We start from the raw sequence: 14378 nt of genomic DNA on the forward strand, positions 1-14378 counted from the left end.
AGGGTGAAGAGAACTCCAAGCACCTCCCCTCCTGCCTGGCTGGAAAAAGGAGGAAGAAAGATGTCCCAGTAAATTGCACTTGCCTGTGTTGTGTCATTTATTTTATAAGGACGTTAATTCCATTAGGTTATTTCTTCCCCCTAGAGCTGGCCCAGGGGCCTGAACCTTTTAAGCCCAATGCTGGGAGCAGAGAAGGTTTGGGAGTCCTGTTTAATGCTGCTGAGAGCTTCCCTGCATTCCTTGTGAGCAACCTTGCACCCTTGGTGAGCATCCCTGCCTCCCTGGTGAGCATCCCTGCCTCCCTGGTGAGCATCCTTGCATCCCTGCATCCGTGGTGCAGTTAACCTGAGACCTGGCCAGCTCAGCTCACCCCACGGTTGTGCTCACTCCTCTTCCAGATCCCGGAGGACGAGGCTGCGCTGTGCCAGCACCTTGGCCACCCTCTTGGTGAGCAGCTTCTCCTGCACGAAGGGCCAGAGGAGGGTGTAGCTCTGTGCGTTGCGGTGGGTGAGCATCATCTCCATATCCAGGCTCACAGGGAGTGCCAGGGCTCCCCAAAGATTCTGCAAGGCCTTGGCCTTGGCCAGGGCGCTTTCTCCGAGTCGCTGCTGCAGGTACCTTCTCAGTAAGTTATTCAGCCTGTAGGAAGGGGCCTGGGGCACCCTGTCCTTGACCAAGGACAACATATCCATGTAACCACACACAACATGGCAGAAGTCCACTTTCCTGCCCGTGGCATCCAGGGCTTTAAAGACAGCGGGCAGCTCCAGTCCCCAGAAGTTCCAGATGATGAGGATGGGTCTGGGGAGCAGGGAGAGGAACCAGAGGAGGTACTGCACCCCCACCTCCAAGGGGATGCCCTCGGGGAGCAGTGCCAGCACTGACTCGGGGGTTTGGATCAGCGTCCTGAAGGAGTGGTCTCCGTTCACCGCCGCCATCTCCATGATGTTCTGGGCTGTGGAGGGGAAAGGACGGGGCTGGAGTAAGTGTTTGGGGAGGTCCCTCTCTGCCCCTCAGCCCCTGGGAAGGGCAGTGCTCACTTCTTGGATCAACCTTCAGGCTGAAGAACACCAAAGCACCCGGCTCCAACCTGTCATCCAAGGGGCTGGGGGGGCCGGTGCTGTTGTGGGGTGAGGTGCCACTTCTGGACCATGTGGGGCTGGAGGGCTTCTTGCTGTCCTTGGCCTCGCTGAAGGCCTGCAAGAGATTGGAGAAGGGATCCAAGTACAATCTGCCTGCTTGGACCTGGCTGGGAAGGCATGAGGAGAACCCTTGGGAGGACCATTGGCCATGGACAGGGATCTGCTTGTGGCAATGCCACAAAAACCACAGGTGTGATGTCCTGGCACTGGGTGTGTCCTGTGTCTGGAGTGGGCTGGCCATGGGGAGTCCTGCTGAGAGCCCAAAAACAGGGTCAGAAACAAGTGATCAAGAGCAGAGTCCTGAATCCAGCTTGTCCTGAGCAGGGTTGGGATGCAGGCACTAACACACAGGTCCAGGGATTGCTGTCCCTTGCTGTTCATCTTGTATGGATGCAGATCATGGAGGGACATAAACATGCCTGAGCAACCTCACTCCGTGAGATACTTAAAGATCTTGTTGGTGTCTAGAGGAAACTGGATCAGGAAGACTGGATCAGGTCAGAAGGAGGTTTAGGGCCTCTCCAGGCTCAGCAGATCCAGTGCCTACAGCAATACTTCCCAAGGATGAACAAAAGTAGCCACACCACCAGCCCCTGCCCAGCATCAGCAGGGATGGACACCCACAGTATCTCCCTACAGGAGGAGCAGGACAGCAACACATTCAAGAGGCTCCAACCTTAGTTTCCTTCCCTCTTTTCCCCCAGGACAATCCTGCACCTCTTTCCTGGGTATCCTGCAGCGATGGGACATCCATCTCCCTCCACACCAGCTCTCTGCAACTCCACCTGCAGCCCAGGAGTGGTGGAAACATCGCTGGACAGACAACTTCAGGCTCCTCAGCTCAGGGAATGTGGGATTTTTACCCCTGGCACCTCTCTTTGCTACACCCTTAAATCCACATCGTACTACACGACACCTGATGCACCCAGGGATTTCTCCCAGCAAGCTGCTAGCATCCCCCAAAGCCCCAGCCTTGGGATTTTTTGCCACTAGCAGGGACTGGGGACAGGTTTTAGCCCCACAACTCTCTTTTTCCCTTTGTTAGAGAGGAATCAGAGGAGCCAGGAAAAACAGGACAGGAGGAAATGAATAAGGAAGCCAGCAGTGGCTGGGGTTTAATCTGAGAACAGCTTTATTGAAAGAGCAAGAAGAGATTCTGCGTTAGTTTATACAAAAAAAAAAGGTGTTCACCCCTCATTAAGCCAGTATTGGAAAACCAACCCCAATTCCCAATCCCAAATCAGCCGCACTTGCCTCTGGTTCCCAGGGGATCCCCTTCTCGTGATGGTGACATGGTATCTCGTCAAGGATCCCCCCCTTTGGATCATCTCACCACCTCAGCCAAGGCCATTTGGTTGCCACACACCAGTTTGCAGCACCAGAGTTGTGCAATGTCCCTTGGGGGGTGCAGGTCCATCCCTGCTCCAGTGGCTCCTGGGAGCGTCTCAGCCCATGTTGGTACAGGGCCAATGAACTCTGAGAGCACAGATGCTACATTCAACTCACAAATTTGATTTTTAGATCAAAATTGATTGGTTTTAAGCTGAGAACCACCTCTCAGGAAGCCACAAGGACTGACTGGGAAGGTTTGCCTCGGGGGATCCCACCTCAGAGCAGACCAAGGCGGGGTTTACGGCTGCTCCAGAAAACCAGGAGCAAAGGTCTTGGCCTGGGAGAACTAGATTTGGGATGGCCTGGATGCCCTGCCACCTGGGAGCACCTGAAGTGGAAGAGAAAACCATAAGCAGGTCTCTGGGTGCTGCTGGGAAGGAGAAGGCTTGGCTCCAAGCACAGCTGGAGGAAAGGGAAAGGCACCCCGAGACGATGGGGTGTGGCCGCCTCTTCTCCGGCAGCGCAGCTCAAGGAGGGAGGTCTGGCACTACACTCACCACCGTGTCCTCCTCGCTGTCATCCGAGCTGCCGATGACGATGCTGGTGATTTCTGTGGAAGGAACAGGGGGATGCTGAAGCTCCAAGACTGTGATTTTGGATGCCACCAGATCGACTCTCCTGAGTTTTGCCGCAGGACCATGAACCACCCAGCCTTTGGATGCACCCCAAGGTGGGGGCAACCCTTCCACTGCTGCTTCACCCCATGGATCCTGCACCAGCCTCTTCAGAAGGTGCATTTCATCCTCTATCCTGTTTGCAGAGCTGATCCCAGGATTCCTCACTGTGGGATGCAGTGGGGCTGGCTCAGCTCGGGGAAGAAAATGTGTTTTCCTAAGAATTATATTGGGTTTTGCTCCAGGAAAATTTACTACTCCTGGAGCAGGAGGCAGAGGAGCCTTTCTGCACTTTCCCTGCTGATACGCTCTTCCCTAAGTTTGGATTTTGGCTACCTTGAAAGTGGGACATGGAGCTGGATGGAGCATCTACATCCACCCCGAGCACTGCTGTTGTATTTATTCCCTAGGAAGCAGCTCCCACCCTCTGCTTCTGTCACCCAGGGGAGGTTGACCAAGGCTCTGAGTGCCTGGGGGTGCAGAGAGGCTGGGAATGGACCCCCATAATGGAGAGAAAAATATGGGATAACAAGGAGGGCAACATTCATGGCCCCCACCTGCATCATCTGTGCTGCTGCTGCAGTTCCGTCCGGGCATGGAGGTGCCGGGCTCCCTTCGGAAATCCCTCTGGTTTGAATTGGGATCACTGGGGCCTGGCATGTCATCACACTCCAGCTTCAGTATTTTGGGAGAGATCTGGCTGCCCCTTTCTTTGCAGTGAAACATCCTCTTGTGCCACGAGGGGACAGGGCGAGCCTGGACAGGGGAGAGCACAGGTGGTGGAAGGTGCCAGGGTGGCAACTCCCAAGGGCTCCTGCCTGGCTGGGATGGTTCTTACCTTGTCCACATGCACATCCTTGAGGTTGGTGGGTGAGGTGGGCAAAGTGCTCTGGTTTTTGGGCCAGACTTGATCCTCTTGCTGCGGAGAGAGCACAGAGCAGCATTAGGGTGGACCCGGAGAACACTGACCCCCCCTGCAGGGCTGGGGTGTCCCCAGACAGCGTGGGGGGCAGAAACATCCTCAGGAGGGGGGAAACTGAGGGACAGCCTGGCCCTGTGGCTTGGCTCAAGGTTTGTGCTACAGTTGTGGTTTTCCCTGCGGAAAGTGAGGGATGAAGCAGCAGGTTTGGAGAAGTGGGATGGGGTAGGCAAATGCCTGGGTAATGGAAAATGATGGCTACAATGTAGGTTCTTCTCTGTCCAGGCAGAAACATTGCCAGGGGGTTTGTTGTTGATTAAAAAATCAACTGATGGGCTGGGGAGGGGAAGGTAGACCCTCGCAAAAGAACAGAGGAAGGGAGAATGTATGTTTTGGCTGATGCAGGAGGCCTCCCCACATGGCACCACACAGGGATGAAACGCTGATGTCTCACCAGGTTGTTCTCCAGGGCCACCTCGACCACGGGTACAGGTTGGGATTCAGTATCTGCAATGGAGAGAGCAGGGTTGAGATCCCAAATCGGAGCCTCCAGAGTTCCCACCTGGCCCTGGCAGCAGCCAAGCTGGGAAAAACCTTCCTGACAGCTGCAGCAAGGAAGGGGCAGCTCTGGTCTCTCTTCCCTTTCCCAGCCCTTTGGTCTGGGATGGCCCAAGGGTTTAGGAGACTCTGGTAACCCAAAAATCATCATCACCAGAGCCTGTTAGACTGCTGGGAGACCAGAAAGGGGCTCTGGACATATAAGCAAAGGAGCGAAGCTTGGCCCCAGTGGAAATAAGGACCCACAGCAATGGATCTGGGCTTCTTCTGCTGCAGGGAGCAGAAGAAGTGGAAGAATAGAAGTTGTGGATGTTCCATCTCTTGAAGCATTCAAGGTCAGGTTGGACAGGGCTTGGAGCGACCCGGTCTAGTGGAAGGTGTCCCTGCCTATGGCAGGGGGTGGAATGAGATGGGCTTTAAGGTCCTTTCCAACCCAAACAATTCCATGATTATCTGATCCCCATGGTAAGTCCTCACCTGGGTGCCCTGTGACACGCTCCACCAGCGCCTGCAGCCTGGCCCTGCACTCGGATAAGTCCCCGGGCTGCCCTCGGTCCGTGGCCTCCGGCAGCTTCAGCCGCTGGAGCTCCTGCAGCGAGCCCTTGATGAAGGGCTGCATGTCCATCACCTCCTGCTCCGTGGCGTACAGGCTCATCTTCTCCACCAGCCTCTCGCCCGCCTCCATCCGCCGCAGCACCCCCTCCACGTGCCGCAGCTCCCGCGCCAGCTCCCGACGGCCCTGCTCCTGCCGCGCCTCCACCAGCCCCAACAGCTCCTCTTCCTCCTGACGGATCAGCCGCACCAGCTGCTCCACGCGCTGACGGATCAGCTCCCGCGTCTCCCGCTGCGCCTCCTCCAGCCGGGCGGCCTCGCCCTGCAGGGACGCGTAGGTGGCCTCGAAGCCGCTCCGCCGACGCCGCAGCTCCCGCTCCATGGAGCTCAGCTCCTCCTGCCTGCGCTGGGTCTCGCTGCAGATGTCGCTGAACTGCGAGTGCTGGTTGTCCAGCAGCGCGCACGAGCAGCACAGCGCCTTCTCACACTGCTGGCAGTAGATGCTGGCAGGGAACAGGAGCGCCCTTCAGAGCCGGCACGGCACTGGGGCGGCAAAAGCAGCTCTGCTGCCCTGGGCACCATTGCCCCTGCCCGAGGGACAGTGCCAGGGAAACTGAGGCACGGGGGCTTTGCCTCACTGCACCAGCTGCAGGGGCGGCCATCAGCCTGGGCCTTCAACCCTCTTTTGCTGCCCTCCCTCCTCCCAGGCTCCTGATAAACCAATAGCACACACACTCATGGAATGGCATCTCCTGAGCTGGAAGGGACCCACAAGGATCATCAAAGTGCAACTCCAGGCCCTGTGCAGGACACCCCAACAATCCCACCATGTCCCTGAGAACATTGTCCAAGCGCCCCTTGAGCTCTGGCAGCCTTGGGGCTGTGACCACTGCCCTGGGGAGCCTGTTCCAATGCTCAACCACCCTCTGGGGGTGGGTTCTTTTCCTAATATCCAACTTGAACCTCCGCTGGCTCAGCTCTATGTGATTCCCCCCAGCCCTATCACAACTTGCTCCTGCCTGGGGTCTCACCAAGGTTGCAGCTTTTCCTCTCCAAAGGCAGGTGATGAAACCCCTTTGGCAGGGTTGCTCCTGGAGCAGCAGCCCCAAAGCCCTTGGGACAGGATGGGATGCAGGAACAAGGCACCCCTCTCACCTGCAGACGCGGCTCTGGTCGGGGTGACTGGAACTGGTGCAAAAAAGGTTGCAAGACTTCCTGGTGTCTTCCAGGAATTGATGGGCTGACTCAGCACGCAGCTCCTCCACCTTCTTGACTTTGTGACTCTTCTTCTTGTGCCACCACTGGTGGTCCTCAAAGCACTTGGCACAGAAGAACTCCTCGCACTCGCAGCACCACACCAGGGCCGCTTCGCCCCGGCACCGGCTGCAATTGGGACCACCAGGGCTGGTGATCTGCTTGTAGACCCTCAGCCGGGCCTGCAGGTTGGTGAAGAGCAGGTTGTCCATGTCTGGGATGCCGTTGGCCTGCGGGATGGCCGTGCAGCACACGGGGCACTGCCCGACGGGCTTGTTCTCGCTCAGGCAACCCAGGCACAAGGTGTGGAGGCAGGTGAGGAGCTTGAGGTTGGGCGATTCCTGCTGGCAGCCCTCGCAAAGGAGGAACTGGAAGTCATCTTCCACCGCCGGAGGGTGGGATGGAGGTGAGCACACAGGTGTATCCGGCTGGGGTCTTGTCTCCATGGGAGCAGTGGCACCGTCTCCATCTAGGTGGGATGTGGAGAAAAAACCTCCATGAGATGGAAGTTTGGGAGGCTCAGTCCCACCTGTGGGCATCCCACTTTGCCCAACTGCTGCAGGGGAGAGATGAAGGAGCCACAGGGTGTGCCTGAGGCTCCTCTCCATCCCTCCTGCCGAGGGCGAGCGGGTGGCAGCACTCCAGGTGCTCTCCCGGGGAGATTCTCCGCTGGATGCAAAGGGTTGTGCTCCCGCCTACCCTCTGTGTGGGAGGCTCTTGGAGGCCCTCCTCCACCCTCCCCAACCGCCTTCCCTTTCAGGACTTTCCAGGACTTTCGGATTTCAAGACTGGGGGTGGGGACAAACGATTTTCGTTTTGCTGCTACCGCCTTTTCCTGCTCTGCAAGCGGGAAAAGCAGCGGAGGCAAAAGGGGGGAACCCGGCAACGGTCCCCAAAGTTTCCTGCAAAACCTCCCAGGCAGCAGTGGGATGCTGGCATAAGCCCTGTCCCCAAAGGTGTCCCCTTCCCCACTCCTCGTCCCCCCAGCCCTCCCTCAGGCCGGCAGGACAGAAACCCCCCCGCCAACAAAGCCAGTACCCCACTTATCACCTCCCTCCTGCAACGGTTTTGTACCCTAAAAACTAATACACACACGCACCCTTCCAAGCAGGCAATGCCCGCAGGTCCCTTTCGGAGACTCTGGATCGGGCTTTGCCCTCCTCCCCATCCCGCCTCCCTCTCCAGGAAAGCGGGGAGCCCCTCGTTACCTGCTGGGGGGCCGGGGCCGGGCGGCCGGGGCGCGACGGGGATGTCGGGCATGAGAGCGGCGAGAGGGGACAGCCGTCCCAGACCACTTTCGTTTCCTCAGCCTGGCTGGAAAGGAAGGAGGAGGAGCTGGTGGTAAAAAGGCGGGGAAGGCACGGGGGGGGGTCGGCCCGGGCCAGGAGGGACCGAGGGAGCTGGTGGGTGGGAAAGGAATGAGATGGGGGCTCCCCGCTCCCACCCTCTGCCTGCCCGCTGCCTGGGGGTACCGGTGGAAAATCCGAGGGAGGCGGAAATGCAGGGAAGGGGGGATGTTGGTACTGGGGTGGAATATTGGCACCGGGAGGGAGGGCAAGCCGGCACCGGGGGTACGCTGATACTGGGGTGGGGATGCTGGTACCGAGAGGATGTTGGCACCAGGGGGATGCTGGCTCCGAGAGGGGTTCGGATGGCAAAGTTCTGCTCCAGCTGTTAGGTAGGACCCCCGAGCGGTGCTGTCTGGGTGTTGTCTCGGCTGCAAGAGCTGCTGCTCTCTCTGGGGCAGTGTCAGGCTCCCACTTCAGCCGAGGGGGGCTTTAAACCCTCACTATTGTCATCCCCTACCCTCGGCAGCGCCGCTCTTGGATCTCCACTACCCTTTGAGCCGGCGAGAGGGAGAGCGGGGGGCTTTGGCATGGCGGGAAGGCCACGCCGGAGCAGGAATTCCTGGGAAAACTACCTTTCCCGCTTTCCTGTTCCTGTGGGGTCGGGGTACCCTGCGGAGCCCCCCATGGTGTGAATGTGCGATGGAGACCCCCGTCTTCCCCGTGGCCGGCGGAGCGTTTCCCTGGCAGGGCCTCTCCGGAACAACTCACCGAGCCGTGAGCCATGGGCCGTGTCGTCCCTGTGCCGTCAGCAGCCACATGACGAGCGGACCAGGAAGCGATAGCGGCTCCCTCCTTCCCCCCCTCAGCATCCTCGGCGCGGCCTCCGCTCCCCGCGGCCACGGGGCCGGCGGCCGAGGACGCCCCGGGGTCACCCCCGGCTCCGAGGGGGTGCGAAGTGAGGAGCGACCGCGGGGTCGCAGCTTTTGTCTCCAAACTCGGCTCCTGCCCCAGAGGGTCTCCGGGAGGATGTGAAGCCTCCAGCACCTCAGCCGGGGTGAGACTCCGGCCAGGGAAGCCCCTGAAGGATTGGATTTCTTCCAGCAAACGTCCTCCTGTGATGTGACTACAGAAGGGCTTGTCAGCTGCATCTCTCACGGCAGGGAGACGGTGACAGGGACGGAGGTGGCTGTGATGGCAGCAGGGAGCCAGGATTAGAGGAGCACCTTGGAGCACCAAGAGCAAGGCCCTGTGCAAGGCACCAGCACCATGTTCAGCCGCTCGGGATACCAAGCCCTTCCCTTGGGGGACTTTGACCGCTTCCAGCAGTCCAGCATTGGGTTCTACGGTGCCCAGAAGGGCTTTTTCTGCTTCAGAGACAAGCAAGACCCACTGGGACCAGCTGGGAATGCCATAGGTGAGCCCCAAGCCCCTGGGATGGCTGGGAATACCTCAGGTGACTCCCACACCGGGAGGGGAGTTGCTGCCTCCCTCCCTATTGCCCCCGGTGCTGTAGGGTGTGGCACTGGCTGGGTGTCCCCCACACTGCTGGCAGCCCTGGGTGCAGGGTGCAGGGAGGGGAGAGGCTTGGATGGGGGTTCACGGGCAGGGCAGGGCGGTTTGGAGCAGGTACATCCCCCTTTCACCTTTCTTGCAGACACCTCCCAGGGTTGGCTGTCCTGGATCTGCCATGGGATTATCACCTCCTTGGTTTTCTTGCTGATGGTTGTCACCTTCCCCATCTCAGGGTGGTTCGCCTTGAAGGTAAGTGAGGAAAGCAGGTGAGGAGTGGCATGACAACCAACCTCCATAAGGGGACAGTTACAAGCTGCCCCTGGTCCTGGCGTTGCAGGATCCAGGGTTTTGCTTCCGCCCTGCTCTAAACTTTCCCGTTCCAGGTCGTGCCCACCTACGAGCGAATGATCATCTTCCGCCTGGGCCGCATCCAGGCACCTCAGGGGCCCGGCATGGTCCTGCTGCTGCCCTTCATCGACCACTGGCAGCGGGTGGATCTGAGGACAAGGGCCTTCAATGTGCCCCCCTGCAAGGTGACTGCCATCCCTCAGGGTGGGATGGAGAAGTAGCTCTCAAATTCCCAGAGCCGGTGGATTTTGGGATGGTCTGACCCTTGGTGACCCAGCTTTCAGCTCCTCCTGGCAAGGCCAGGGACATTGTAGCTGGTGTTGTGTAGTCAGTCCTCACCTGCCTGAGGTCAAAAAGCTCCTCTTGCCTTGTTCAGAGGGTGTTCCTGGCTGGAGACATCCCAAAACCATCAGTCCCTACCCTTCCCAGATGTCTTTAAATAACAGCCCATGCTGGAAGCTGCCCTCACCATCCAAGCTAGCCAAAAATTAATTATTTGGATTGGTTTTGTTTCAAATAATCCTCTTAACAAAGACATCTGGGAATGCCTTTGCTCCCAGGATCTACACACAAGGGTTGGGCCGTGGGGCGGAGAGCGGCAGAGATCCTGACTCCTTTCTGCCCCAGGTGACCTCCAAGGATGGGGCAATCATCTCCATGGGTGCCGACGTCCAATTCCGGGTGTGGGACCCCGTGTTGTCCGTCATGATGGTGAAGGACCTCATTGCGGCCACCCGGATGACAGCACAGAACGCCATGACCAAGACCCTGATGAAGAAGAGCCTCCGTGAGATCCAGGTGGAGAAGCTGAGGATCGGGGAGCAGCTGCTGGTGAGGACTGCCTGAGAGCCCCCCAGGACACCCAAACCCTTGGGATCGTGGTGCCGAAGTGACAGTAAGGAGAAGATGGAGCTGCTGAAAGTCTTATCTGGCCACAGACCTGGACAAGGAAGGGAGCTGGGAAAATGTGGTGATTAGCAGGGAGCAGATATTTTCAGATCTCCAGAGTTCTGTAGCTGATCTCTAAGGGCTTTGGGTGCACAGAAAGGCTGACGTGTTGTGATTTGACCTCCTTATCTTCATCAGGAAAATGTCTGGAGGGAGACTGGAAAGGGCTTTGGGTGAGAGAAGAAGGACAAGGTAGTGACAGAGGGCAGTGAGTCCTGCCTGCAGTCAGCCTGGGCCAGGCCAAGATCTTGTGGGTTCAATGTCTATAAGGGGTGATGTAAAAAGAGACTGGGGGATACCTCTGGGGTCCCTAGGGTGGTTTGGAGGCCAGAGATACTGCCTGGTGGAGCACCATGCCAGGATGTGTTGCCCAAGAGGGAGCAAGGAAAAGGACCATGGAAAGAGGAACAAGACAGAGCTGTCTCCCCTGTCCCAGCCTCCTCCAAGCTGGGAGAGCAACTGGGGGAGGAGGGTTTGGATGTGAGAGCTGACAGCTTGGAGGAGAAGGAGGACTACTGAGCCTGGTGTAACACCCCACTGGTGGGCAGCAGCAGCACAAGCTATAGGATGGCAATGGTGGGAGGTGCCATGGTGGGGAGGTGGTCTCCATGGCCATATCCAGCTCTGCCTAGGCTGTCAAAGCTGTCAACACCTCTCCCTTTCTTCCCAGCTGGAGATTAACGACATGACCAAGTCGTGGGGCCTGGAGGTGGACCGGGTGGAGCTGAGCATGGAGGCTGTGCTGCAGCCACCCCGGGAGAACCTGGCGGGGCCTGCAGCCACTGTGCCACCAGTGCCAGGGCTGGAGGGGCTGGACGGCACCATTCAGCAGCTGGCTGCCCATTTCTTTGGCAGCACCCTGGCCCTGGCCGGCGGCGGGACCGGCGCTCCAGAGGCAGGTAACCAACCCTGGGTCACTGCTCCTCTGCTGGGTCATGTCCCTCCTGCCAGGTGACCTTTGTGTCCATTGGCTATCTGACAGAGGAGTCAAAGTCTGGGAGATGTCATGCTCCTACGAGCACAGCACAGACAGGCTGGTAGCAGGGAGGAGAGCTGCGGGCACAGCTCCATACAGCACATGGCACAGCACCACCATTCCAACAAGACATTGGAGAAGGGACTGGGAAGGGCAGAAGCAGATCTGCAGGAGCCCTGGGCTCAAGACCAACTCATATCTCAGCATTTCCACAAGGCAAAATCGAGCCTGAGTTTCCCAAGAGTCATGTGGATTTTTTTCCAGAAACCCTGCACCGATTGGTGCCCCATTAACTTTTCAGGGATAATTTTCCTCGCCCTGTTAGCCAGGGAAGAGTAACCCATGGCAGACAGTGGAGCAGGAACTGGCAAGACCAGTTGCCCTCTTCTTGCTTAGCTGAAGACTTTCTGGATAAGGTGGTTTCTTTCCTCTGGAGACCTTTTCTGGTGGGTCTGGCTCACCACACAAATGTGTCCCCTAATCTGTGCCGTTGTCCCCAGCAGACAGTGTGGAGATGGTGAACGAGGTGGAGCCTCCCACCACTCCCCTCCTTGCCCAGAGGAAGCCCAGCGCAGACGAGCTGCTCTCAGCAGTGGAGTCTGTCCTCTCTGAGGCCCTGGTCAGCCAGGTGGGAGCATCCTACCAGGTCAACATCGCCCTGTCCAGTGGCACCTGGAGTACCTACTTCATAGACCTCTCCTCAGGTCAGCACTCTTTGGGGTTGTTGTGTTGGAGCTGTGAGGGTGTGTTTTGCTCTTGTGCCCCCTTTGCATGCTGTGAACCCCACCAAGCTCGGTGGTCAGAGGTCCCAAACCAAACCCCTTTGGTACCTCCATGAAAGCCACCTCGGGACCCATCAGGTGAGCAACATAATTTGGTGACCATGACCTTGAATCCACGCTCCCTGGCAGTCCAAAGTATCATTTGTTCTGGGTTAAAACCATGAATTTTCTTTGATAAATAGAATATTGATGGAAAATTGACAGCAAGGTCTCGTGGCTGGCCTGGAGACCTCAGGAGTTGTTGACTCTCATAGGACACCAGCACAAGGGGGTAGTGATGGAGGGCCCCTGCCATGCTGGAGGATGTCCTTCCAGCACCCTAATACATCCCCACATGGTTGCCTGTGGTTTTCTTGGTGGTTATGGCAAAAGCAGGACGGGGCTTGGAGGTGGACCACTGTAAAGGGTATTGGTGGAGCAACACAAGAGAAATTCATCTCCATGAGGTGTAAGGACTCCTGTCTCCAAAGTCTCCCTGCCAGGAGGAGGCCCATCTGTCATCTGGCCCATCTCAAATCTCATGAAATGTGTGTGGGGGAAACACCAGCTGGATCAAGGCTGGATCCTGAACCCACTGTTTCTCCCTCTCCCACCCACCGTGTCCTACAGGCAGCGGGCGGATTTGCCGCGGCGTGCCCGAGGGCGTTCCTGATGTCACCCTGCAAGTGTCGGAGAAGGACCTTCAGGACCTCTTTCTGGGTGACCTGCGCCCCCTGAGTGCCTACATGAGCGGGAGGCTGCAGGTGACAGGTGACCTGCACCTGGCCCTGAAGCTGGAGGAGCTCGTCAAGGCGATGAAGCAGCGTCGATAGAGCGTGTGCGTGGGCGCGTGTCCGTGTGCTTGTGTCTCTGTCCGTGTGCCGAGGCGTGGGGACGTTTGGGAGGACCGTGCTGTGTGGTGGGGGGCCTTGCCATGCTGGAGCTCCTGCTGCCCTTCCTGTGGAGGCTGTGGGAGTTGGGTGAACATCGGAGCAGGGAAACTGAGGCTGAGCTCCACTGCCTGTCCTTGTCCTTGGCTTTCCCTCTGTTCTTCATCCCCTGCTTACAACATTACGGGAACCAGCTGGCACCTCACCGGGCGCCAGTTTGCTTCCAGTTTCATAGAATCACAGACTGGTTTGGGTGGGAAGATCTTAAAGTTCCACCCCCTGCCATGGGCAGGGGACATCTTCCACTAGAGCAGGTTGCCCCAAGCCCCATCCAACCTGGCCTTGATCTCCTGGGCCAATGTGCCACCAGGGCACAGACTGATGTCCTGGTGTCCCCACAACCTGGTGCATGGCCAGGGATCTCACTGGAAGGGGTGTGAGCTGAGCAGTTGTGTGGAGGAGAGCTTGGGGACGCTGTGGCCGAGGACAGGAGCCATGGGATGGGGTGGGCAGCCAAAACGGGCCACGAGGGCTGGCTGGACCAGGCTGGGATGCCACCAGCAGGCTGGAACTGGGATCCAGTGTGGCACCACTGATGGGATAATGGCACTTACGGGGAAGTGGCAGAGGTGGCAATTTGGGGGATGACCTGCCTTCCCCACACAGCGGTTTGTAATTAGTGACTGCGCTAATTTGTGCTTCAAGATCCTTTTGCGTGTGTGCTGTGAGGTGTGTCCACAGGGGGCGGGGACTGGATATAGGCATATAGAGATATTTATTTATTTTGTAAGCTTCCTTTCTATCCACTCTCGATGGACAATAAACCTGGTGTGCAGCCTTGGGCAGCGCTGGGCTCGTGAATTCTGCAGGCAGATGTGGCTGCACCCTCCGTGCCTCAGTTTCCCCCAAGGCAGAGACCAGAGCATGGGAGGAGCTGCCAGTCAAGGAGGCTGGATTGTGATGAACACATGAAGTCCTGGAATGGTCAGGAAGAGCTGGCAGGATGCTGTGTGGCCTCTTGGGGGATGCTCAGCTCCCTAACAGCACCCAGCACCCCAGGGGTTAAAATGTCTCAGAGCTCCAGGCAGCTTTATCAGCTCCAGGATGTTCTGCTGGACCACTGGGACAAACCTGAGTGGTCTTGCTGTCCTGTCCCATCCATGCAAGGGGCTCCTTGCCAGAGGATGGGACAGGGGGAAAGAGAATTAACATGTTTCCAAAAC

At 58.0% G+C, this 14378-nt stretch overlaps 2 protein-coding genes across 8 annotated transcripts; one reads left to right on the plus strand and one right to left on the minus strand.

Annotated features, from left to right (window-relative positions):
• Positions 1–16: 16 nt before the first annotated feature.
• Positions 17–8567, minus strand: PML (PML nuclear body scaffold). Of its 5 annotated transcripts, none has more exons than XM_051770290.1 (10): positions 8353–8499; positions 7640–7745; positions 6333–6900; positions 5103–5680; positions 4522–4574; positions 3987–4067; positions 3706–3904; positions 3032–3084; positions 1041–1197; positions 17–955 (listed from the first exon to the last, which is right to left on the minus strand). In XM_051770290.1, exons 2-10 carry the CDS (start codon positions 7689–7691, stop codon positions 384–386), a joined length of 2313 nt encoding a protein of 770 aa, XP_051626250.1. In that variant the 5' UTR covers positions 7692–7745; positions 8353–8499; the 3' UTR covers positions 17–383. The 5 variants fall into 5 exon arrangements, with proteins under 5 accessions (XP_051626250.1, XP_051626251.1, XP_051626248.1 ...); XM_051770291.1 differs by having other exon boundaries at positions 7640–7741; positions 8353–8444; XM_051770288.1 differs by having other exon boundaries at positions 18–955; positions 7640–7741; positions 8489–8567.
• STOML1 (stomatin like 1) lies at positions 8486–13997 on the plus strand. 3 transcript variants are annotated; one of them, XM_051770303.1, is made up of 8 exons: positions 8486–8774; positions 8881–9134; positions 9375–9481; positions 9616–9765; positions 10208–10411; positions 11199–11427; positions 12005–12208; positions 12896–13997. In XM_051770303.1, exons 2-8 carry the CDS (start codon positions 8987–8989, stop codon positions 13096–13098), a joined length of 1245 nt encoding a protein of 414 aa, XP_051626263.1. In that variant the 5' UTR covers positions 8486–8774; positions 8881–8986; the 3' UTR covers positions 13099–13997. The 3 variants fall into 3 exon arrangements, with proteins under 3 accessions (XP_051626263.1, XP_051626262.1, XP_051626264.1); XM_051770302.1 differs by having other exon boundaries at positions 8486–9134; XM_051770304.1 differs by having other exon boundaries at positions 8487–9134; positions 12008–12208.
• Positions 13998–14378: the final 381 nt, after the last annotated feature.

The sequence above is a fragment of the Manacus candei genome, unplaced genomic scaffold (assembly GCF_025592945.1).
Source record: "Manacus candei isolate 608988 ecotype Guabito, Panama unplaced genomic scaffold, ASM2559294v1 h1tg000119l, whole genome shotgun sequence".
NCBI lineage: Eukaryota > Metazoa > Chordata > Aves > Passeriformes > Pipridae > Manacus > Manacus candei.

What these genes read in the sequence shown, in the direction of transcription:
- PML (XM_051770290.1), bottom strand. Translation starts at nt 7,691, where the DNA reads ATGCCCGACATCCCCGTCGCGCCCCGGCCGCCCGGCCCCGGCCCCCCA. An exon ending in TGGCCCTGGAGAACAACCTG is followed by an intron (nt 4,068 to 4,521) that starts GTGAGACATCAG and finishes CTCTCTCCGCAG; the next exon opens with CAAGAGGATCAAGTCTGGCC. An exon ending in CAGCAGCACAGATGATGCAG is followed by an intron (nt 3,085 to 3,705) that starts GTGGGGGCCATG and finishes TTCCTTCCACAG; the next exon opens with AAATCACCAGCATCGTCATC.
- STOML1 (XM_051770302.1), top strand. Translation starts at nt 8,987, where the DNA reads ATGTTCAGCCGCTCGGGATACCAAGCCCTTCCCTTGGGGGACTTTGAC. An exon ending in GACCGGCGCTCCAGAGGCAG is followed by an intron (nt 11,428 to 12,004) that starts GTAACCAACCCT and finishes CGTTGTCCCCAG; the next exon opens with CAGACAGTGTGGAGATGGTG. An exon ending in CTTCATAGACCTCTCCTCAG is followed by an intron (nt 12,209 to 12,895) that starts GTCAGCACTCTT and finishes CGTGTCCTACAG; the next exon opens with GCAGCGGGCGGATTTGCCGC.